This window comes from Mastigoproctus giganteus, chromosome 4, assembly GCF_048544385.1.
Source record: "Mastigoproctus giganteus isolate SK-2022 chromosome 4, ASM4854438v1, whole genome shotgun sequence".
In the NCBI taxonomy this organism is placed as follows: Eukaryota; Metazoa; Arthropoda; class Arachnida; order Uropygi; family Thelyphonidae; genus Mastigoproctus; species Mastigoproctus giganteus.
In genome coordinates, this window is record NC_143578.1 from 52,029,684 (window position 1) to 52,055,568 (window position 25,885).

Consider the following 25,885-nt stretch of genomic DNA (forward strand, 5'->3'; position numbering starts at 1 on the left):
CTTCCTTGGATTTTATGTGTTTTTTAACTAATAGCATAACCCCTCCTCCCTTCCTATCCTGTCTATCCTTTCTGTAGACATTGTACTCCCCAAATTCCAGTTCTGCATTTCTTATATCTGTGTGACACCACGTCTCTGAAATCCCCACAATATCTGCCTTTGATGTTTTGAGCAATACCTCAAATTCATCAAATTTATTTACTAAACTCCTAGCATTGGTGTACACACAAGTATACATGCACCTGTTCTTCTTCTTAGCTACCCTAACACAACCCATGTGTTTACTTGTACCCCAATGATTCCCAGCAGTCTCTGAAATATCCTGCATCTTATTTTCCAGGCTGCGGCTCATTCCAATAGAAGCAGTGCAAGAATCACTTTCACCTCTGCCAGTGGCTACTGTTAATCTATTAGTCCTTGTATCCCCCCAATCTAGCAGTTTAAATGACACATTTAAATGACACTGTAGATTTGAAAAGTTTAGCAGGTAATGAATGTGCTGAAAGAGTAACTTTGTATGTCTGAAAAAGTAACCAGACAACTTTTATGTCAGCACTCTCATGAAACTGCTTAAAAACTTGCAGAAGCTTTAAACTTTTTTGCATGGAAATTGTTGTCATTTTAAGTGATGATTTGAACATGAATCAGGTTGCTCAGCATGCTGTGACTTGGGCAATAACTGACGATCAATGCAATGAGTGGATGACAATTTGCAGTGATCTCCTAAAGACATACAATGACAATCCACTATTCCCAAAGTCCATCATCAATGGGATGAGACTTGGCATTTTCTCTACAACCATAAACAAGGCATGATCATCGCTTTGGAAATGCCTTATTTTCCACAATACAAAAAATTTTGGCAAGATGGTCAACAAGGAAAGTGATGCCAGGAGTTATTTGATGATCATGGTATTATGTACTATGAATTCATTCCTTGCAATGCCACTGAAAATAAGGCAAGATACATATAGCTGTTGTGTTGGCTATGGTAGTAATTTGGCAAAAGTGTTTAGAATGGTAGGCAGCGAACAAGAGGTTATCAATGTAACTGAAATTGCCCACTGCACTATCCAGCTGGAAAAGTCCCATAACTGCTACCACCAATTGCATTAATGGTGGAAAATGTACATTACTGCCCAAGGTGGCCATGTCTAGGTTTTTAGTTACATTTAATACAATAGTCTGGGAACTTTTTGACTGCACCATGTATTTTCCACTCACATAGAAAGCTAGATGCCTCACTTAGGAGACTATTATTATTATTTATATACACCTCAGTATCTAAAGCTGCATTACGCAGTTTACTATGTCTGCACAAGTGTGTTAGGGGCTGATCTGCTCCATTCAGGCTCACCCATGGGAAACTCTTCACTTGATATAATGCTTCACATGAAGTACCGTAATTTAGTTTGAAATTGTGCTGATCAGGCTGAAATATTAAATATTGTGATTCTACCACCTCTAATTTTAAAAGAATGGCAAAAAATGTATTATCTGAGTTATAACAATCATCACTTAGCACTGATACCCATTACTTCATTACAGGAACTGGTAAACAATGACAAAAAAAAAAAAAAAGTATTATGTGAGTTGGAACAAAAATGTATAAAAAAATTCCCACCCAGCTAATAGCATGTATTTAAAAATATATAGTGGTACAGTTCTTCCAAAACTCTTCAGAAAAAAAAAAAAAAAACACTGCTTTGGAAGAATTGTAGCACTATTTATTTAAATAGCAGGTACAATGATGGTGATATGCTTCCACAATATGAGATTGATGCATATGATGGTAAATTTGGTCTACTAGTGGCTCTACATATAAAACTGATCCTGCTATGCTACTGTGCAATGTTTTTCACAATACCATGATGCAACATTGATCAGCACATTAGTGGAATGCATGCATTTGTAACCAGATGGCATACAAAATAATAGTAACAAAATACCTCTCACTGTTAGTTTTTAGAAATAATATTTATCTGTAGGTATCTGGCATTTGAATTTTGTACAGAACAGTAACCCAAAATGAACATTAATCTTCTAAGTGAATGCGAATTTTCATGCAATGCTAGTTAGTACAGAAAAAAAAAAAAAAAAAAAAAATACACTAGACGGCAAAAGGTTCCTGAACAACACAAAGTACCATCATTATCCACTCCTTAAGGTTGTCACAGACATTCTCTCAGATATGCCAGAAAAGCTGTACTTGCTGACTGGAAGTCTAAAATGCTGATGGAACTGATATTCGGGTGATACTCAAGTCAAGTGGACCCAATTTCGGCGAAGTCCGGACGGTCTGTGACAGCCAAATCCTCTGCTTGCACCTTCATGATGGTGGGACTGTTAGTAATCCTGGGTATAACCTCCATGCACAAGTACATGGTGGGTGACCACCCAGGTGTGAACCAACGTAAGCAGGGGTCGAGGTGTGGCGTCCACACCACATGGAGGAATGCCGCCCCTCTATGTTACCAGGCAGTACTAGGTGGTAGATGACTCTCATCAACCGGTGCAATACCACCACTTTGCTTATTGGAGGCTTAAAGTGGTGGAACCCATGTTTAGTCTCTAGAGCTAAGCTCCGGTCAACCCTTCCCTTTCTCTTCCATCATGCAGTATGATTGATGACTTTTGAAATTATGATGAACATTGTGGCGAGATCCAATATTCCTTACATTTCGAGGGTACAGCTCTAAAACGGTGTTCACAGGCCGGCCGCTAGTTAGTACACCGGACCGAACCTATTGGTAACTCTCTAGGAGGCTTCCGGGTCAGCTAGTGTATAATCTTGCTACCTCTACTCTGCCAGATAGTGACTGGAGGGAGTCCGAGTAGTGTGTATGTGGGGAGCATTGTCGAGGCCACGTTATGTCCAGGGTCTGGGTATATTCTTACCATGTGTACGCAATATCCAAAAATTTCATTACTTCACACAGCTTGTCCCACCCACTTTTTCTTACTATTGAATACACCATGAATTGTCAAACTAATAGAGCAAGCTTATCTGCAAAAAGATCTAAACCTCCCAAGCACTCCCTAATTCATTTCAGATATATACGTGGTCTCAATTCTAATCTCAATGATGTCCATTTCCACTTGCAGTCTGCCAAATCCCATGTACTTTTTCTGACAGAATCTCAGTTATCGTTTGATTCAACTACTGCTCATCTCAGATGCCTAAATTATTCGCTGTATGATTCCTTTCGTCTCAAAGGTGGTACTTGTGCATATGTCCGTTCTGATATTGCTGTCAGAGACTTGGCAATTTGGAATATCTTTTCTTTGATCTTCTCTGGCTTAAAATCTCTCTACCTTATTGTGTCAAATTCATCTGTTGTCTCTACAGTTCTCCCAACTCCACTAATCACTTGGAGCTCTTTGACTTCCTCTCTTTGCAACTTGACTTTCTCCAGTTCAACTTTCCTAATAGTGAGGTAATTTTCCTTGCCGATTTTAATGTTCACAACTCCAGCTGGCTTCTGTTTTTCTAGTCACACCGACCCAGCTGGTCGAGATGCTGAGGCTTTTGCAATTACTAACGACCTTGCACAGATTGTTCATTTACCTACAAGAATACCGGACAATCCTAGTCATACAGCCAATACGCTTGATCTTTTTCTCACAAACAACCCTTCTAAGTACACGGTCGAAGTGAGAGGTCCTTTAGGCACCTCAGATCACAACTTGGTGATTGTCTCTTCTCCAATGGAGCCTTTATCTCATGGCTATTCCCAACCTCGTATTTGTTTGGCATTACAAGAATGCAAAATGGGATGACTTGCGAGACTTCTTTTCTTCTTTTCCTTGGTCGGATTACTGTTTCAAAACTTCTGATGTCAACGTTTACTCAGATCGTGTGAGTGAAATTATTGTGCAGGAATGGAATCCTTTATCCCACACTCCACTTTAAAATCTCGTCCTTTATCTAAACCTTGGTTTTCCAATAAATGTGCTAAGGCTGTTCAAGAGAAGAATGTTGCATATCGTAATTGGCTTGTTTCTAATTCTTCAGTTTCATTTTCTGCGTACACCAAAGCTTGCAACGATTGTAAAGCAGTTATTAATCAGTCCAAACTAGAGTTTGGACAGGCTAAGACTAGAAAACTTGCTTCTTGCCCTAATGGTAGCCGAGCATTCTGGTCTCTTGCCAAAGCTACTGGCCGCAACTTTTGCCCATCTCTGCTCCCACCTCTGTCCAAATCAGATGGTTCTGTTGTCACTTCAGCCAAGGATAAAGCTGACCTGCTAGCATCCCATTTTTCTTCCAACTCATGTATTAATGATCTTGGTAAAACACCTCCCACCATTCCCAACACGCTTCATTCAATGCCTCCTGTGGTCTTCCGTCAAAAGGATGTCAGAAGGATTCTGACAAATCTCGATGCTAAGAAAGCTCAAGGTCCCGATGGTATTTCTCCACTTGTTCTCAAAACCTGTGCTCCTGAACTTACTCCTATTCTTTGCCGCCTTTTTTCACTTTCTTATTCCAAAGGTGTTTTTCCTTCTGCTTGGAAATTTGCTCATATCCAACCAGTTCTTAAAAAGGGTGACAAATCCCTCCCATCCAATTATCGCCCCATTGCAATTACTTCTACTCTTTCAAAAGTAATGGAGAAATTAATTAACCACCAACTCTTAAACTACCTAGAAACCTTCCGTCTGATCAACGATCGCCAGTATGGATTCCGTCAGTGTTGATCCACTGGTGATATTCTGGCTTATTTTACCCATTTATGGACTAATTCAATGGAAAGGTTCGGTGAAAACACAAGTAGTTGCTCTTGACATCTCAAAGGCTTTCAATTGTGTTTGGCATAAAGGTCTTCTAAACAAGCTTCCATCTTATGGTTTGCCAACTGTTTTTAGTAATTGGTTATCCAGTTTTCTCTCTGATCATTCACTGAGGGTGATGGTAGATGGCTCTGTCTTCTAACTTCTCCACTAATGCTGGTGTCCCCCAAGGTTCAGTTCTTTCCCCCACTCTTTTCCTTTTGTATATTAATGACCTTCTTCCATTGACTGGAAATCCAATCCATAGTTTTGCCGATGATAGCACATTGCATTTCACTTTCCATTTTGAGAAACCTTGTCCAGCTCAATCAGCTTCAACTTCTCGAAAATCTGCTACCAATTCCTTAAATGCCGATCTTCAGGTAATTCTCCAGTGGGGCAAAGACAACTTAGTTGATTTCAACCCTTCTAAAACACAGTCTTGTCTTATATCTCGCAAAAAGGACTCTTCTGCTCCTATGCTTATCTTTAGTGACACTCCGATTTCTAGGCAAAATGATATAGCTGTTTTGGGGGTTACCCTGACTTGTAATCTCTCTTGGCACAAGCACATTACAAATATTGCTTCCTCTGCATCTAAAAAACCTGGTTTTCTCTTTCGCTCTGGGCGTTACTTTTCTTCCAAACAGCTGCTCACTCTGTATAAATCGCAAATCCGCCCTACCATGGAATATTGTTCCCACATCTGGGGTGGTGCCCCCAAAACCTCTCTCAGGCTTCTTGATTCCATTCAGAAGAGGGCAGTTAGATTAATTAATGAATCATATTTAACAAAATCTCTCCACTCGCTGTCTCATAGACATACTGTTTCTGCTGCATGCCTCTTCAACAGATACTTCCATGGGCACTGTTTTTCTGAATGGGCTTCTATAATTCCCGCTCTCTCTTTCAAAACAGTCCGAACACGTGCCGCCACCAGCCAACATCCATTTACTGTCCAACTTCAAACTCACAGAACCAACTTTTTGTCTTCCTCGTTTATTCATTCAACTGCCGTTTTCTGGAACAACCTTCCTTCCTACGTATTTCCTGAAAATTACAGTCTACAGAAGTTCAAATCCAACGTCAATAAATATCTTCTTTCATCTTTTCAACCTCCAACCCAAGCAAGGTACTAAGTACTATAGGTTCTAATACCTCTCGTGTTCGGGGTTTATATATATATATAAAAAAAAAAAAAAAAACCTCATCCAACTGAGAATTTTTTTTTTTCAAGGTGTATCTATATCTGGCTTGCCTATTACGCAAACAATAAAGATCAACAAATATATCTGTTCAGTTAAAACTAATAAAAATGCTGACATCCATTTTTATACTTACTTTAATGCCTGTATTTGTTGCTTCTCTAACCGCTTCTAATAACTTGTCATACTTTGAATTAAAAGTCAGTGTAAAGGCACAGTCAATAATGCGCCCTAAAAGAAAAGATTTTTGTTTTTAATTGGCAAGAAGAAGTATAATAAATAATATTTTTAAATTAGATCAGAGGACCCCAAAATTCTATAGCTTGTGACCCCTCTTAAAATCTTTCACAAATTTCACATTATCCTTAGCCCCTCCAGAAACAAGTGCAAATAAACAGATTTAATATAATTCATGCTATGAAAATACATGATTTTTATAAATTAAAATATAAAAAAAAATTTCTTGTTTGTATTCCAAACATGAACATTTTTTAAATTAACGTATAAAAAAGTCATGGCCACCAGGTCAGAAGAGATACATTAATTATTTTGATAAGAAATATAAACATTACTTCAAAACATTTATTTTCAAAGATAGAAACACACTTCACACTTGGATTATTGGAAATCGATGTGGCTGCCCTTTGAAGCAATTTATCACAATGAGGTTGTAATTTTAAGATGGCCACTCTAAGGTCAAGGCTCTATGAGTTTGAATTTGATGGTACTGTGTGATAACTACATCAACTAAACAAAGGATTTAAAAAAATGTTTGTTCATGTCTTGTTTAAAAAAGTGCTTCATAAAAGCATGTGCTTGGGGGAGGGGCTTCCTCACCTTGGAACCAGCTTGAATGCTAGTTTTTATTATTTTTATTTTTTATAATTTCAAAATTTCTACACAGCATAGCAATTCTTAAGTACATTCCCTTAGAGATAACCTCAGGTGAATATTTTAACAAATGCGGCACTCTGCCTTAGTTTCCATGAGCAACAACAGATCTTGAATAAGTACTGTAGACCTTGAAGTATATTTCAAGGTCTGCCATGCCATACTGGCATATTTCAATCCTCGGACAATGGTAATGCAATATTGATTGTGCAACGGTACACACAGAGCATCAACTACATGAGATGAGACCTGCCATCAATTAATAACCCTTCATGGAGAGTCCTACCAGTGGCTGCTGTAATGTTGTGTCCATACCACATGAATTTCTGTTTGCTAATACAGTGTACTTCACAAGAGATGGAATTCCAAGCTTCCACCTCCCTGTTCCAATGATCATCTGTTTACATGCTGCCTCGTCATCTTATAAACAATAATGCTTACCTGCACGTGGGTTCATTCCTGATGGAGAACACCTATCGGGAATGAACTGCTTGCAGTGCAAAAGCACTTGTTTATCAGCACTATGCAATACAGCTACAGTATGGCTGAGCATATTTTCCAGATCTGGATCCTAATGAAAATCTAGCTCTGAAAAACATAAAGCTGCTGTGTGTGATATGGAAGTGCATACCAAGGTGGACCATCTGTGGCAATGAGTGCAGATGGCAATGTGGCAATGAATAATATACTGATCCAAAACTAGGCACTCGAGAGGCAACTGATTGTATCTACATACATGAGGAACATAAATTCAAAGATTCCAACCAGAGCTAAACCATCATTAAATAATGCACACACACAAGAGTTGTCATTCCTAGCACTCTGGAGTCAAAAATGTGAATCATGTTTTCCACATTTCTGAATGCATTGCTCACTATATATGCCATAAACTTTATGCAATACGCATATAAGCATTTATGGACCAATGCCGATGAGCTATTTTTAATTAAGATTTACACTAAGTCATCTCCAATAGGAATATACTCAATTAAGATAACTGCATATTTTGCATACCAATATTTAAAGTGCATAAAATGCAATATTTACATTAAACAACAGTATTAATTCACTGGATCCTAAAAATATTCAATAAAGACAACCATATAATGTTGTTTCATATAAAGGACGCATTATATGAAACAACCTTGCAACATGTATACGTATGTACTCCGCATAGTCTATACACTGAAAATGTATATACGCATACGTAGGTACCTGGAAAAAGGGATTAAAACAATATATTATTCTTAAGTCTTTGGATATTACATAAACAATGAATAGAATGATCAATAGATTATCAACCAGAGGATAACCATACAATTATCTAGAAGCTTGCAAAACTTGATGATTAAGAAAATGGATTTCAGCATAACATTTTCACTCAGACATTGGGTCCTTGAGGTTGTCATAGACATTCTCTCAAATATGCCAGACAAGCTGTTCTTGCTACCTGGGAGTCTAAAACGCTGATGGAACTGATATTCGGGTGACACTCAAGTCAAAGTGGACCCAATTTCGGCGAAGTCCGGACGGTCTATGACAGCCAAATCCTCTGCTTGCACCTTCACGATGGTGGGACTGTTAGTAATCCTGGGTATAACCTTCATGCACAAGTACATGGTGGGTGACCACCCAGTTGTGAACCAACGTAAGCAGGGGTCGAGGTGTGGCGCCCACACCACATGGAGGAACGCCGCCCCTCTATGTTACCAGGCAGTACTAGGTGGTAGATGACTCTCATCAACCGGTGAAATACCACCACTTTGCTTATTGGAGGCTTGAAGTGGTGGAACCCATGTTTAGTCTCTAGAGCTAAGTTCCGGCCAACCCTTCCCTCTCTCTTCCATCATGCAGTATGATTGATGACTTTTGAGGTTATGATGAATGTCGTGGCGAGATCCAATATTCCTTACATTTCGAGGGTACAGCTCTAAAACGGTGTTCGCAGGCCGGCCGCTAGTTAGTACACCGGACTGAACCTATTGGTAACTCTCTAGGAAGCTTCCGGATCAGTTAGTGTATAATCTTGCTACCTCTACTCTGCCAGATAGTGACTGGAGGGAGTCCGAGTAGTGTGTATGCGGGGAGCATTGTCGAGGCCACGTTATGTCAAGGATCTGGGTATATTCTTACCACATGTACGCCATATCCAAAAATTTCATTACTTCATACAGCATGTCCCACCCACTTTTTCTTACTATTCAATACACCATGAATTGTCAAAATAATAGAGTAAGCTTATCTGCGAAAAGATCTAAACCTCCCAAGGACTTCCTAATTCATTTCACAAATATACGTGGTCTCAATTCTAATCTCAACGATGTCCATTTCCACTTGCAGTCTTCCAAACCCCATGTACTTTTTCTGACCGAATCTCAGTTATCAGTTGATTCAACTACTGCTCATCTCAGATGTCCAAATTATTTGCTGTATGATTCCTTTCGCCTCAAAGGTGGTACTTGTGCATATGTCCGTTCTGATATTCCCTGTCAGACTTGGCAATTTGGAATCTCCTCTCTTTGATCTTCTCTGGCTTAAAATCTCTCTACCTCATTGTGTAAAATTCATCTGTTGTCTCTACCGTTCTCCCAACTCCACTAATCACTTGGAGCTCTTTGACTTCCTCTCTTTGCAGCTTGACTTTCTCCAGTCCAACTTTCCTAACAGTGAGGTAATTTTCCTTGGTGATTTTAACGTTCACAACTCCAACTGGCTTCCGTTTTCTAGTCACACCGACCCAGCAGGTCGAGATGCTGAGGCTTTTGCAATTACTAATGACCTTGCACAGATTGTTCATTTACCTATAAGAATACCGGACAATCCTAATCATACAGCCAATACGCTTGATCTTTTTCTCACAAACAACCCTTCTAAGTACAAGGTTGAAGTGAGAGGTCCTTTAGGCACTTCAGATCACAACTTGGTGATTGCCTCTTCTCCAATGGAACCTTTATCTCATGGCTATTCCCAACCTCGTATTGTTTGGCATTACAAGAATGCAAAATGGGATGACCTGCGAGACTTCTTTTCTTCTTTTCCTTGGTCTGATTACTGTTTCAAAACTTCTGATGTCAACGTTTGCTCAGATCGTGTCAGTGAAATTATTCTTGCAGGAATGGAATCCTTTATCCCACACTCCACTTTAAAATCTCGTCCTTTATCTAAACCTTGGTTTTCCAATAAATGTGCTAAGGCTGTCCAAGAGAAGAACGTTGCATATCGTAATTGGCTTGTTTCTAATTCTTCAGTTTCATTTTCTGCCTACACCAAAGCTCGCAACAATTGTAAAGCAGTTATTAATCAGTCCAAACTAGAGTTTGAACAGGCTAAGAGTAGAAAACTTGCTTCTTGCCCTAATGGTAGCCGAGCATTCTGGTCTCTTGCCAAAGCTATTGGCCGCAACTTTTGCCCATCTCTGCTCCCACCTCTGTCCAAACCAGATGGTTCTGTTGTCACTTCAGCCAAGGATAAAGCTGACCTGCTAGCATCCCATTTTTCTTTGAGCTCATGTATTAATGATCTTGGTAAAACACCTCCCACCATTCCTAACACGCTCCATTCAATGCCTCCTGTGGTCTTCCGTCAAAAGGATATCAGAAGGATTTTGATGAATCTTGATGCTAAGAAAGCTCCAGGTCCTGATGGTATTTCTCCACTTGTTCTCAAAACCTGTGCTCCTGAACTTACTCCTATTCTTTGCCGCCTTTTTTCACTTTCTTATTCCAAAGGTGTTTTTCCTTCTGCTTGGAAATTTGTTCATATCCAGCCAGTTCCTAAAAAGGGTGACAAATCCCTCCCATCCAATTATCGTCCCATTGCAATTACTTCTACTCTTTCTAAAGTAATGGAGAAATCAATTAACCGCCAACTCTTAAACTACCTAGAAACCTTCCGTCTGATCAACGATCACCAGTATGGATTCCGCCAGTGTCGATCCACTGGTGATACTGTGGCTTATGTTACCCATTTATGGACTACGTCAATGGAAAAGTTCGGTGAAACACAAGTAGTTGCTCTTGACATCTCAAAGGCTTTCGATCGTGTTTGGCATAAAGGTCTTCTAAACAAGCTTCCATCTTATGGTTTGCCAACTGTTTTTAGTAATTGGTTATCCAGTTTTCTCTCTGATCGCTCACTGAGGGTGATGGTAGATGGCTCTCTGTCTTCTAACTTCTCCACTAATGCCGGTGTCCCCCAAGGTTCAGTTCTTTCCCCCACTCTTTTCCTCTTATATATCAATGACCTTCTTCCATTGACTGGAAATCCTATCCATAGTTTTGCCGATGATAGCACATTGCATTCAACTTTCCATTTTGAGAAACCTTGTCCAGCTCAATTAGCTTCAAGTTCTCGAAAATCTGCTGCCAATTCCTTAAATGCCGATCTTCAGGTAATTCTCCAGTGGGGCAAAGACAACTTAGTTGATTTCAACCCTTCTAAAACTCAATCTTGTCTTATATCTCGCAAAAAGGATTCTTCTGCTCCTGTGCTTATCTTTAGTGACACTCCGATTTCTAGGCAAAATGATATATCTCTTTTGGGGATTACCCTGACTTCTAATCTCTCTTGGCACAAGCACATTACAAATATTGCTTCCTCTGCATCTAAAAAACTTGGTTTTCTCTTTCGCTCTCGGCGTTACTTTTCTCCCAAACAGCTGCTCACTCTGTATAAATCGCAAATCCGCCCTGCCATGGAATATTGTTCCCACATCTGGGGTGGTGCCCCCAAAACCTCTCTCAGGCTTCTTGATTCCATTCAGAAGAGGGCAGTTAGGTTAATTAATGATCCATCTCTAACAGAGTCTCTCCACTCTCTTTCTCATAGATGCACTGTTTCTGCTGCATGCCTCTTCTACAGATACTTCCATGGGGACTGTTCTGCTGAATTGGCTTCTATAATTCCCTCTCTCTCTTTCAAAACAGTCCTAACACGTGCCGCCACTAGCCAACATCCATTTACTGTCCAACTTCAAACCCACAGAATCAACTTTTCATCTTCCTCATTTATTCATTCAACTGCCGTTTTCTGGAACAACCTTCCTTCATACGTATTTCCTGAAAATTACAATCTACAGAAGTTCAAGTCCAATATCAACAAATATCTTCTTTCGTCTTCTCAACCTCCAACCCAAGCACGGTTCTAAGTACTATAGGTTCTAATACCTCTCGTGTTTGGGGTTCTCATAAAAAGAAAAAAAAAAATAAAAAAAAATAAAAATAAAAAAAAAAAAAATAAGTAAAAATAGGAATTGAAAGAGGAAGATTGGGGAGGTACAGAAACAAACAGATTGAAAAGAAAGCTGTCTTTTAAGATGTTTTGCTTTTATTAGCAACAGTCTTGATAAATAACATCACTCAAGAATATAGTTTCTCCAATTCTCTATTACTAAGTCCCATCTTTTCATCCAACAGAAAAATTTAGCAGGCTTCAAAACAAAAAACAATTGTAGATCAGTTTTGATCAACAGTGAACTGTTCTATCTCTTTTTGTCCAAGAGGTGCTGAAGAGATCTCAATAATATACTGATCCAAAACTAGGCACTCGAGAGGCAACTGATTGTATCTACATACATGGGGAACATAAATTCAAATTTCAGAAAGATGGTTGCAGGACAGATCTACAGAAATTAGCCTTCACCCATTGGGTAGTTTGAATAAATACAAGGAAGAACTAGATAAACTATTAGGGGTTGGACAGGTGATATGGGAATTTTTTTTTTTTTTTTTTTACCAAGGCTGTATAAATTTTCTTTCTTGCATCATTTGCCACAACCAATACTAATGAATTATGACAGGAAATATGGTGAATGGGCTTTGGCATTATGCCTTTTAAATTTACCACTGAAAGTAATTTTCAAAATTTTGAAAGTAATTTAGCGACTCAGAAGCCTATGGCAGATATAAGCTAGTCTGTAATCAGGTCACAAAGGAGGTTAGGCAGGCGAAGGCAGATTACAAGAAATCCTTGGCAAAAGATGCTAAGAAAAACAGCAAGGATTTCTTTACTTATATAAATTCTAAAAGGAAGGGGATGAATCTGATTGGTCCACTTGATATCGATGGATTGACTGTTGATGATCCTGCCCAGATAGCAAACAAACTGAATGAGTATTTTGCATCTACATTCACACACGAGGAGTTATTAAGGTTTGGAAATGGCAGAAGGTTATCAAACTGTAGCAGGATACTTAATGATTTTGTAATAACTGAGAGCAAAGTGGAGGAGAAATTGTTGAAGTTAAACAAGAAAAGCACCTGGGGTGGATGGGATCTATCCAGTTATATTAAAGGAGGCGGCAAAGAAACTAAGCAAAACCCTTGGCCATAATTATGAGAGCTTCCTTGGACTCAGGGGAGGTTCCCACGCACTGGAGATGTGCAAATGTATCCCCAATTCACAAAGGGGGATCGAAGGGTGACAGGAGTAATTACAGACCAGTTAGTTTAACTTCTGTTCCGGGTAAAATAATGGAGTCACTGGTTAAAGATGCATTGCAGGATCATCTAGACAAGACTGCAGCAATAATTCAGACACAGCATGGGTTTGTTAAGGTAAAGTCTTGTCTGACAAATCTGATAGGATATTATGATGTGGTTACAAAGGAACTGAATGCAAAAAATAATTTTGATATCATCTATTTGGATTTCAGGAAAGCTTTTGACACTGTTGCACATGAAAGACTATTGTACAAATTGGCGCAGAATGGTATTAAGGGTAAGTTGCTACAATGGATAAAAGGATGGTAAGTGGGAGAAGACAGAGGGTGGTAATCAATGGGTGCTGCTCTTCGTGGACTAATGTTATTAGTGGAGTCCCACAGGGTTCGGTGTTGGGTCCACTGTTGTTTTGTATATTTATCAATGATATTGATGAAGATAGATCAGGCTTAATGTCGAAGTTTGCAGATGATACAAAGGTTGGCAGAGTTGTTAATGACAGTAATGGCAGTGTGCTACTGCAACAGGATCTAGATAATTTGGGTAGATGGGCTAAGAAGTGGCAACTGAAGTTTAACCTTGACAAATGCAAAGTACTGCATATGGGTAGAAGTAACCCCAGAGAAATGTACCAACTGTGTGATACTACACTTAAGGTGGTAGAAAATGAAAAAGACCTGGGAGTAATTGTGCAGGCAGATATGAAGTTTTCTGAGCAATGCAGACAGGCTGCCAGGGTAGGTCATGGGGTTTTGTCAATGATATATAGGAATTTTTCTAGCAGGGAAAAGGAGGTGATTATCCCTCTGTATAAGGCAATGGTCAGGCCACGGCTTGAGTACTGCGTACAGGTCTGGAGGCCTCATTTTAGGAAGGATGTAGATTTACTTGAGCGTGTACAGAGAAGGGCAACAAGATTGGTGAGGGGAATGAAGGGATCCTCTTACCAAGAGAAGATTAAGTTTTGCAAATTGCAGTGGCTGGAGACTAAGCACCTGCGCGGTGATCTGATTGAGGTGTATAAAGCCTTGAATGGTTGAGCACACTGAATTCTGATAGGATCCTTCCACTTGTTCAGATTACGATCCCAAGGGAGCATAAATTCAAATTAAGAAAAGACAGATGAAGAATAGATGTGCAGAAATTTGCCTTTAGCCAGCGGGTGGTTAATTGCTGGAACAAACTTCCATCTGTCGTTGTGGAAGTTGATAGGTTGAATAAATTTAAGGAGGAACTGGACAGGCATTTGGAGGGAATGGTGTGATTTTTTTTTTTTTGGCTGATGCTGCATAAGCTCATACACATGCTTTCTTGCATCACATGCCACTACTACTACTACTACAATTAAAATTTGGCTAAACTTTCACCACATTCTGACATTATCGCTTGGCAGTGACAGTTCAAAATGAATTATGCCCTTCACCTCTCATACATGTCTTTTCCAGTTACAATTAGTTCCAAAAATGGTTCACATCAATGCCTTGTCAGAAGTGTGTGTGTGTGGGGGGGGGGGGCTTTTCTACGATTACCGAGGGTAGTACAACCACTCATATATGACCGTGCTTCACTTGAGTAACACGAAGTAATATTCCAAGTTGCAATCCTGAGGTCTACTTTCAATGTTTACAGATATAGTAATCTCAGCTGATTGACCAGAACATGCTGAATTGGACAGATCAAAGTTTCTAGGTCGGAACTTTGGAAACTACTGCTGACACCTCAGGCTATCAAAGGCATCTTCTCCATATACACCAAAGATGTTTCAGCTGCATCAGAAGACTTATTTTTAATATTCACAGAGCATGCAATGCAACATGGATTCCATCTACAAGCGTTATTTCTATTACTACACTCATTATTATTGAATATAATTAAAAAATAGCTACATAAACTACTACTACCACCACTACACTGCTACTACAGCTACAAAAACAACTACATAACATAAAATGTTCTGTATGAATTCTGTACCTTCTATGTTATGAAACAAACTTAAATTTGAATATCACATGGAATCAATATATTTTAACGTATAATACTGTCAACTTCAGCTTTTAATGTGAATGAAAACATTTCTTCAAGATTTGAAAAACTTGATCCAACCTGATATATGGTGAGTCACTGCACTGATCCAATGCCCACCATCTTACTCACTAACCACTGATATGATACTTTTGTACTTTTATGACATTTTTAACATATAGTTAAAAATGTTATTACTAATCATATTAAATTAATATGATTAGCAATAACATAATTAGGAACTATATTATTGAACTACACAACTAAACATTTTGCAAAATAATTTATCTTCTAAATTAATACAAATCAACATGTTTATAAATGATTTCTATCAATTTCCCAAGAATAAAAAACAAAGTGAGGTAAAATGACATTAGATCTTACCATTAATATGAGTTCCAAAATCAATTTTACACACATCATCCACACCTAAAGTCATTGGATCTCCAGCATTTGGTGTATAATGAGCTGCACAGTTATTAAGGGAGCAACCTGTTGGAAATGCTAGTCCAGCCTGGAGTCCATTTTCACCAATTAGTGTGCGTGCTACTCTTTCTAGTTCCTCACTGGAAACAATGAAAATTCAAAAATAATCCAAAATGGTGTCTGTTACAAGGGAGTCAGATGAGAACAAAATTTATTTTTTTACCAACCAAGTTCATTTTTTCACTCTCCATCAATACTTAGTCATCCACTAATTTGTTGCAAAGTCTTCTGGTTTCTAGTAACACTATCATAAGATAGCCCTCACCACATCATTCTCTGCAATAGACTTCCTGCCAGATTACTTTCCAGTTCTCCATAAACATGTGTCACAAAGACAGGTTGTACAGAGGACAGTGAAGGGCTTCCTAATGGAGTCAGAGGATTGTGAATGCATTCTGCAATCAATTTTTTTTTTTGTTTTTGTTTTTTATGATATATATTGCCAATCACCAAAGGGAATGTCTGGGTATCAAACTGATATGATTGCTTCACAATAGCACACAAAATGACATAGCAATAAACCTTGTGAACTGAAAACAGCATGGGCATTTTCCTACTACATTTTAAAAATTCTGAAGTTTTTTGGATACAGTCATGACGGATATTTCTATTATGCACTGTATCACTTGCCCTCTGCTTTACGGTGCCTGTGCCATGTCTCACTCAGTCATAATGAAGCCCACAAGGAATTTGTGTGACTGATCAAGACAAGGATCATCCTAAAGAGATACTTGTCTTTGTCTGATCTGCCCACGCATACACTTGTGGATACATTATGCAGATCCCTCCTATGTAAAAGTGAGACACTTTCTGAAGTAATAAAATAAGTCACACGACATACAGTACACGATTTAACTCTGGGTACCAGAAATCATGTTTTCATCTGACTTGCTCTTGTATTATTTGAAATCAATTTATTAACTAAATTAAAACAGACAAATTATTTGAAACAGTTTAATTACAAAATGATATATTTAAGTTTGCTATCATCTAATTAAATATACCATAAAAGGGTTAGCAAAAGCTTAAGATGCCGAAGTTCATGACAAGAAATATGAATTCAGTCAAAGTTTAAAAAAAGAGATGGCACTCACCTCAATAATCCATTGTGGTTATATTAATCATAAAACAGTAGTGTGAGAAATCATTGGTTAAACTAAAAATGGTGTTTAAAAATCGCAATAAGGAAGCGTGGTTTAAAAACAGTAACGTGCACCATATCGTCCTCTAGTTGTCTGAAATTAAAATTTTAAAAAATAAATAAAATAGTCGAGAATGACGGACTTTTGATGGTTCGTCTTCAGTTGGCAATAAAAAGAAGAGCGAAAGGTTGTTGTTGTTGTTGTTGTTGTTTGGTTTTTAGGAGCATTAGCAACTAAGGCCATATTGCTCCAGGATATGCGGTGGTCATTCCTTAACCTTTCCGCATCCTCCGTATGTGGTGGTGACGGGCTCGAACCCCGGTCTAATCAAGAAGCGTGTGCTACGCACTGCTGCTCCTTCCCACCTGGCTACGGAGGCGCCAGAGCGAAAGGGTTGCTGTAGATCTTAAGTACCCGAAATGGTTTGCTGGACACGTGGTAAATTAATTCGCATGAGATTCCAAATGGTAGACAAAGTAACCGGAAGTTTTGTGTTTAAGACGTCAAGATCAGTGTTGAGACGATACCATTCTATTACGAGGGTTTCGTATAGAAGGAGTTTGTAACTTGAATTTAATTTGACAATGGTTATTGCGGTATCAACTGAGGGGTTGTGGTTCCCGACGTAGCATGCGTTACAGTCGGGTTGACATTTGATTAAATAAACTATGTTGTTGATGTCTTTAGTGTCACAAATGCGGGTTTCTTTATATTTATTAAAATGGGCTTCTAACTTATTAAAGGTAGAAAAAATTATAGAGATATCAGTGTTAGTGAAGATAAGATGTAACGTCTAGCGATTTGGCAGTGGTAAGGGAGAACAACACAAATGTTGGACGGGTTGGATTTTTTATAACTGGGTTTAGAAACACTTAAACTACTAATCTTACTTTTAACAGTTTAAATAATTTGTTGGATTAGTTTGATGGGATATTTTCTGGCTGTAAATTTTTCAGTGAGATATTTTAGCTCGAAAGATAGATCATCCTGTGATTGGCAGTACTTGAAGGCATTTCAGGCTTAATGCCTTCAAAGCCTGATTTGATTTGATTTTTTATGGCGCATTGGCAGCTAAGGCCATAATGCGCCAAGTCAACTTTAAGCCTGAAACATGTCACTTTTACATTTTATTTTAATTCTAAAATTAATTAGTCTTAAGTCAAGAATTCAGAATTCAGTCATTACTACCTGTGTTAAAACATACCTTTATGATCAGTTAGGGTTGCCTTTCCTTTCTTTCAGAAAGAAGGTTCCAGTAGAAAACTAAACCAAATATGATACTCATATGTTTGATAACTGTGGTTGATTGTAAAGAACTGATTTCTTTACACTATGGGGATGATGTGAGAGAAAATGTAGGTATTGGCCTGTATTGTTTTTTTTTACTGTAGATTTTTGTCTTAAGCCTGTTATTTTGTTTATATATGGTTAAATATATTAAATAAATTAAGTATATTAAGTAAAATTAATTAAATGTATTAAGATTACACAAAGTAAAACATATAGAGTAAAAATATCCAAATTGTGATTAGCAGTGTTAAAAAAAAAGCCCACATGAAAGTTGTATATAACTCTAGACTGTCAAATGCAAATAGAGACAACTACAGGATTGTCTTCCATGGCTGCTATTCATGCTGATCTTTTTACTGTGCTAGCATCTCAAGTGGATGCTGTTCACTGGATCTTTTACTTTACTGGCAGCTTTCTCTTCAATGCTGGGACTTTCCACCAGTGAATCATAAACAAGGAAGGTGGAAAGGGGGGGGGTGAAGACATCAGAATCCATTTTATTTTTATGTTTCCTTGGAAATAAAATTTTAAAGTTGTGCTTCCTGGTTAATTTTACAAACTTTTCATCCCAGCGCTTTTTTTTTTTTTTTTTTTAAATATGAAAACTCCAAACAAACGGTATTCAAATGTATAGTACTTAGTACCGTGCATTGGTTGAATGTTGAGAAGACGAAAGAAGGTACTTCTTGACATTATATTTGAATTTCTGCAAATTGTAATTTTCAGGAAATATGCATGAAGGGAGGTTGTTCCAGAAAAAGGAAGTTGAAGGAATAAATGAGGAAGAAGAAAAGTTGGTTATGTAAGTTGCAAATTGGACAGTAAAAGGATGCTGACTAATTGCACATTTTCAGACTAGTTTAGAAGAGAGAGAGGGAGCCAATTCAGAAGAACGGTGTACACGGAAGTATCTATAGAAAAGGCATGCAGCAAAAATAGGGTCTATGAGACAGAATGCAGAGACTTTGTAAGAGATGGGTCACTATTAACCCAACAGCCCTCTTTTGAATGGAGTCTTAGAAGTCAGAGAGGTTATGGGGCACCACCCCAGATGTGGGAACAATATTCCACAATAGGAAAGATTTGTACAGAGTTAAGTAGTTGTTCAGTTCAGAAGGAAATTAACACAGAGCAAAAGAGAAAGCCCAGATTTTTAGATGCAGAGCCAATATTTATGATGTGCTTTTGCCAAGGGAGATTAGAAGTCTGGGTAATCCCTAGAATAGAAATATGTAATCCTGTCTAGAAATCCTAGTGTTATTGAAGATAAGCATAGGAGCAGAAAAATCCTTCTTTTGGCAAGATATAAGACAGAACTGAGTTTTTGAAGAATTGAAATTAACTGAGTTATCTTTGCCCCACTGGAGAATCACTTGGAGATCAGCATTTAAAGAATTGGCAGTGGATATTTGAGAAGCTGTTTGTGCAGGGCAAGGTTTCTCAACTAGAAGGTGGAATGCAATGTGCAAATCATTAGCAAAACTATAGATAGAATTTCCAGTCAATGGAAGGTCATTAATACACAAGAGGAAAAGAGTGGGACAAAAAACTGAATCTTCAGGAATGCCAGCATTAGTGGAAAAGTTAGAAGATAGAGAAAAAAAAATACCGAACTACAGAAAACAAGATGGCAATCCATAAGATGAAAAGGGACAATGATGGGAGTGGGGAATTGAAAATGGTCAAATTCATAAATCTTCTGATAGAAGTGAAATGCAGGGTCATCAGGGGATGCCACAGATGCGGGAGAGTTTAAGCCCTTGTTATCAAACTTTGTGAAACCACCAACTCTTTGAGTTAGTGGTTCCACATTCTCTAATAAAAAGAGCCATAGAAAGGCTTGATGTAAAGCCTGAAACATGTCACTTTTACATTTTATTTTAATTCTAAAATTAATTAGTCTTAAGTCAAGAATTCAGAGTTCAGTCATTACTACCTGTGTTAAAACATACCTTTATGATCAGTTAGGGTTGCCTTTCCTTTCTTTCAGAAAGAAGGTTCCAGTACAAAACTAAACCAAATATGATACTCATATGTTTGATAACTGAGGTTGATTCAACTATATTTGAACTATTTCTGTGCTGCCCACCATAAATAAAAAGTGATGCTGCACCAGGACCTTGGGTGGGTGGTTGATTGGTGAGAGGCTTTTTGATACACTGGCTGCAATGGTCATAACACGCCAGTTCTTATTGTAGAAGCAGACAGACTGTGCATTTGCTTGTGACATACATATTCATAAGTCAATTTTCATGATGTGCAAGATAAAAAAGTTATATCCCCTTTGTGAGATCAGCTGGTCACAGCCACAAGTGAAGAATTCATTTAGTAATTCCTCCAGATCCTGATGGGACTTTAACCTAGATTTCTCCTGGTGGCTACACCCAAAATCTAAAAAAGACATTTGGCTTCTTGAAAGAGTTCAAAGAGGGGCAACATGGTTAGGTCAGAAAAAGGATGACTATACAAGGAAACACTGATTATGTGGACTACATAGTATGACAACCAGGCACCTTAGAGGGTACATGTTTGAGGTTTATAAGGTTCTGAGAGGGGTTAGTAAAATGAATGAAGCCAAAATTTTCAATGCTATAAAGGGTTCCAGAACTAGGGACCATAAATTCAAATTATGGGGTACGAGGCTTAGACTATATTTCAGAAAGTTTTCTTTTAGCTAGTGAGTTACTGATTACTGGAACATTGCCCCAGCAGGTAGTTGAGGCCGACTATTTGTAGAAATTCAAAGGTCTATTGGACAGTTACCTACACATAATTTAATGATTTTCTTATCTACTTTTTTTTTTTGGTCAGTGCATCAAAAGACTGTGGCTTCCTTGCACTATACAGCTAATAGTAATATTAAACTGCCATGTCACAGAGAGCTAGGACCTTGGTAATATGATCATTTTTATGATCTGGAAGTTGCCATTATGAATGATTATACATCTGTATCTAAAATGGTACGTGTGCTCTTTTTACATTAAGCTAATTAGAATCACAGAAAATGATAAATGTATCTACCTTTCACAGGCTGGCACATGTTAAAATGAACCAGCAAAATACTGATGTGAATCACAGCAGACTGTCATGAGTGTGACAATGGTGACAGTTCTTCTAGTATACTCCATGGGCCGACCGGGCTAGCCGGGTGGGTAAAGTGCCTGCCTGGCAACCCAAAGGTTGCGGGTTCGATTCCCACCTCGGGCTTGGATCAAAGTACTGCAAAAACCTTGAGAGGTGCATTATGGCCACAGAAGCCTATGTGCCAACAACTACCAAAAAAAAAAGTACTCCATGGAAATGAATGTGCTCAGGTTGTACTATTTGTGAGAACTAAACTGTAGTGTCAGTTAAATGTTAACCAATATTTTTAGTTATCTGATCTTAAAACATCTCCTCCAGTGGACCTACTACTAATATAGACTTATCTGACATTGAATGAATGAGATTTTTACCACAATTACTTAAATATAGTTATGCAACTTACCATATTTCAATCATTGTCATACCAGGTTTGATGAATTCTCTTATGTATTGTCTTGTCTGAAAATGTGGAAAATATAATATTACTTTTTTTTGGAAAAAAATAGATAAAAATGTTTCATCAATAATTAAATCTTAATATAACTTTCAGGAAACTTAACTCCCTTTCAAGTCAGAAAACCTATTTAAAGTTTAAATGCTTTAAACTTGTTTCCTCCACATAATTCATTTTTCTACAGTACATATTTTCATTTCCATAGGTAAATCATTCCTCAATCAATACTTTAGAACCATTTCATTGAGGATAACTATATAAAACTGGTTCATATTACTTTTATACATGATTTCCTTTTATATCAATGACATGGCATTGGGAAACTAGCATGTTTTACTTGGCTGTAAAACTTGGGCCTCCTGAAGACTTTATCCCACGAACAACTTTGCTGCTCTCATTCCTAAAGTTTCAGTTGTATTTGGTATTTCTATGGGCTACAGTGATGGTCTGAAGATACAAAATGGGCCTCATGGTGAATGGAAAACAATCCACTGAAGTTTTGTTATTGTTTCTCTGGTCTTCTTAAGATGTCATATTTAAGCAATGTTCTCTTTCTCTCAAAATTAAGGAGTTTTTAAACAAGTCTTCTGCTGTTGTGAGAAGGGAGGTAAGAAAACAACTTTATTTTTGGAAATTCTATGTTCAATGCATCAATGCAATTTCACTTGAGGAGTTCATGTTTTGAACTCCTCAAGTGAAAATACAATTCAGTCAAGGGCTTAAGTGTTGGAGATGTCAGTCAGTAATCTATAACTTAATAGAGAAAAGTTATTAAATTGAAATATTTTAACAGACAGGGTTTCAGAAAATTTTAAATTCACTAGCAAAGGGGATATTGAGGGCAGTAATTGCATTTCATTTGTGCAAGGGGAATGTGTTTTGCGAATTTTGTGAGTGGTAAGTTTGAACTGAGGAGAATTCGGAGGGCAAACTGTAATTATGGTAACAGCTCTCTCTTTTTCTGGTTGTTGTACTGTCAATATATTTGCAAAGACAATCTTGAAAATATAAAATATTAGCTATTCTGCCTAAATTCCTGTAAAAGGCAAAGGAAAGCCAAATGTCTGTGTTGCAGAAATTTCTTTCAGGTGACAACCAAACTAACTGTAAAACAGTTGATTGATATAAAATTCATTTGCATTTTGGAGGGAAAGAAACTATGTATTAATAGTGGCAAATGATGCAAGCTTATACAGAAATCAGTCCAAAAAAAAAAAAGCTGATCATCCAAACAAGCATGATCAGCAATAACATCAATAAAAAATACAAATTATAGTCATAATAAATTTGATAAAACTGGTACATGAAGACTCTTCTATACCAATCATGCCTTCTAATATGTCACAATTACTGAAAGCAAAAATTGCATATAACCTATAACATTTAGAAGAATTGGGGAATTCATATCATATCATAAAAATGTTAAAATTAATCAGAGTAATAAGTTTTATTGTCTGAATTACCCGAGAAAGAAAGTTAAGACATCGTATTATAACAAGGCTATATGTTCCCCCCACCAATATTAAAATTGAATTTCACAGCAATTCACAGACAGCCAGGTCTTATTTAACACTGTTTTGGTGAATGTTTTACTACAACAATGCTGACCCATTAACCATTCGTGAGTGAGATCCTCAAACACGTGGGTTCCCCACAGCATTTTTTCGTAATTTTATTTTGCAAAATAAAAACTTTGTACATAAATGCTTTTAAATAGTAATTCCTTCTAATTTTGATTTGATTGAGCATCATTAACGTAATATTGTTGCCAAAATGAACTCACAATTTTAAAAAAATCATAAGAAATGTTAAAAAACTTATTACTTTAAGTAAAAATATCCTCTACATCTATTTACATATCACTTTGTTCGATTTCATCAACTTCTGGATCTGAGTTCCAGAGAATTTCGGCTTTCATAAGCCAAAATCAGACAACAATGGCTAACAAGTGCAATATCCTCATGCAAACCTGATGCTATTTTCATGCTGCCATCTAATAAAACCATGTATACTATTAGTTAGAAGAACAGATAAGAGACTGCAGCAAATAAAAGAAAATTTAAGACAACTTGCATGTAAAGGGACACATTATTTGAAATGACCTTCAAATATAGATCTACATGTGTACTCCTCAGAGCCCACAAACTGAAAGCATAGATTAATGTGTTTACTCTTGAGAGGTAAAGATATATTTGCATAACACTATAATATTCATTATGTCATTTGCCAACAGACAGCAGAAAATGCAAACTATTTTGTGTAGCATAATGTAATACACTGAAAGGATGGAATTCATGGGATACCTGGTTTCTGGGTGATGCAATGCTGTCACCCCTCTCACTAATGGACGAATCCACCGCTTAGCAGGTACACAGGTACACTGCATTCACATAGACAGCAATTTGATATCAATATGGATAAACATCGTGAGTTAACCAACTTTGAAAGAGGGATGATAGTGGGTGCCTGACACATGGGTCACTGTATCGCGGAGGTGGTACAGAAATTGCACTGTCCCCATTCAACGGTATCAAGAGTGTATCAGGAATATGGCATTTCTGGACTAAAATCTCATTGTGGACAGCGCTGTGGGCAGAGAAAGGTGGTGGATGAACGTGGCCGTCAACATCTGTCTCACATTGTTTCAAGTCAACCAGAGAGCGATAGTGGCACAAATCACCACAGACTTCAACGAGGGAGGTGCCAGAAATGTCTCCACCAAGACCATTAGGTGATCATTAGCCGCAATAGGTTATGGGAACCGCCGACCCACCAGAGTCCCATTGGTAACACCATGACACAGGACTCTATGCTTCAAATGGGTGAAAGAACACCGACACTGGACCTTGGATGATTAGAGAAGGGTCGCTTGGTCCGATGAATCCCATTTCCAGTTATTTTTAGCAGATGGGAGGGTGCATATCTGGTGGAAACTGCCCGAAGCTATGCACCTGTCACGTCAACAAGGAACTGTTCAGGCAGGATTTTTTTTTTTTTTTTTTTTTTTGGTAGTTGTTGGCGCATCGGCTTCTGTGGCCATAGTGCACCTCCCAATGTTTTTGCAGTACTTTGATCCAAGCCCGAGGCGGGATTCGAACGCACGACCTTTGGGTTGCCAGGCAGGCACCTTACCCACCTGGCTAGCCCGGTCAGCATTCAGGCAGGTGGACGGTTGATAATGGTCTGGGGTGTGTTCAACTGGCACACGTTCGGACCTCTGGTATGTCTAGACACATCCAGGTCATGCACCTGTCCTTGCAGACAACCTGCATCCCTTTGTGGTCATCGTGCACCCACAGGGCAATGGACTCTTTCAGCAGGACAATGCACCTCCCCAGAGATGTGGTGATTAGAACATGGTTCGAAGAGCACTCTGCAGAATTTACCATCATGGAATAGCTTCCCCGTTCACCAGACATGAACCCTGTGGAGCATCTTTGGGATGCTGTGGAAAGGTCTGTTCAAGCTTTGGATCCTCCACCAAGGAATGTGACAGAATTATGGACAGCAAGGCAGCAAGCATGGATGGAAATACCTGTGGAACACTTTTGTGAACTAGTGGACTCAATGCCTCGCGTGTGACTGCCCTTATCCGGGCAAAAAGTGGGCTTACCAGTTACTAGGTAGGTATCTCATGATTTTGGTCCACTTAGTATAATATGAAAAGCAACAACATATACCAATATTATCATAAATAGCATCTAAGCAGTATTCATCTTATTACTGTCTCAATAACTAGTTCGTTAGTTGTGTACTGGGTTAACATGTGTAGATAGTACATTCATGATTGAGTTATTCACTCCATTCTTAATAAACCTATAATGCTCAAGAAATGATGGCTGAATCTACTCACTTTTAGCATACAGCATAATATCCCTATCATTTAAAGATATAAGGATTACTGAAGGGTCTGAGGCTATCTAACCAGAAGGAGATTCCAACCTCTCCCAAGTTAAGTTTGTGGGGAACCAAACGGAGTCTATGTCTAGCGTTCATTCTTCACCTTCTTGTAATATAACTTATTAGAAGGGAGCCAGTTATATGGCTACTAAACAAACAAGAATGAACCACTCATATGGGACTAAGTCAACCAAAGTG

General features: G+C 38.1%; 1 protein-coding gene across 1 annotated transcript in view; it reads right to left on the reverse strand.

Moving 5' to 3' along the window:
- Positions 1-25,885, reverse strand: part of und (methionyl aminopeptidase und) — a 131,704-nt gene that overhangs the window by 30,408 nt on the left and 75,411 nt on the right. Inside the window, exons 6-8 of the mRNA XM_090372732.1 lie at positions 21,737-21,792; positions 15,716-15,897; positions 6,115-6,209 (exon numbers count right to left, since the gene is read on the reverse strand). Of these exons, the coding sequence (XP_090228858.1) occupies positions 6,115-6,209; positions 15,716-15,897; positions 21,737-21,792 (333 nt within the window). The remainder of the gene's footprint in view (positions 1-6,114; positions 6,210-15,715; positions 15,898-21,736; positions 21,793-25,885) is intronic.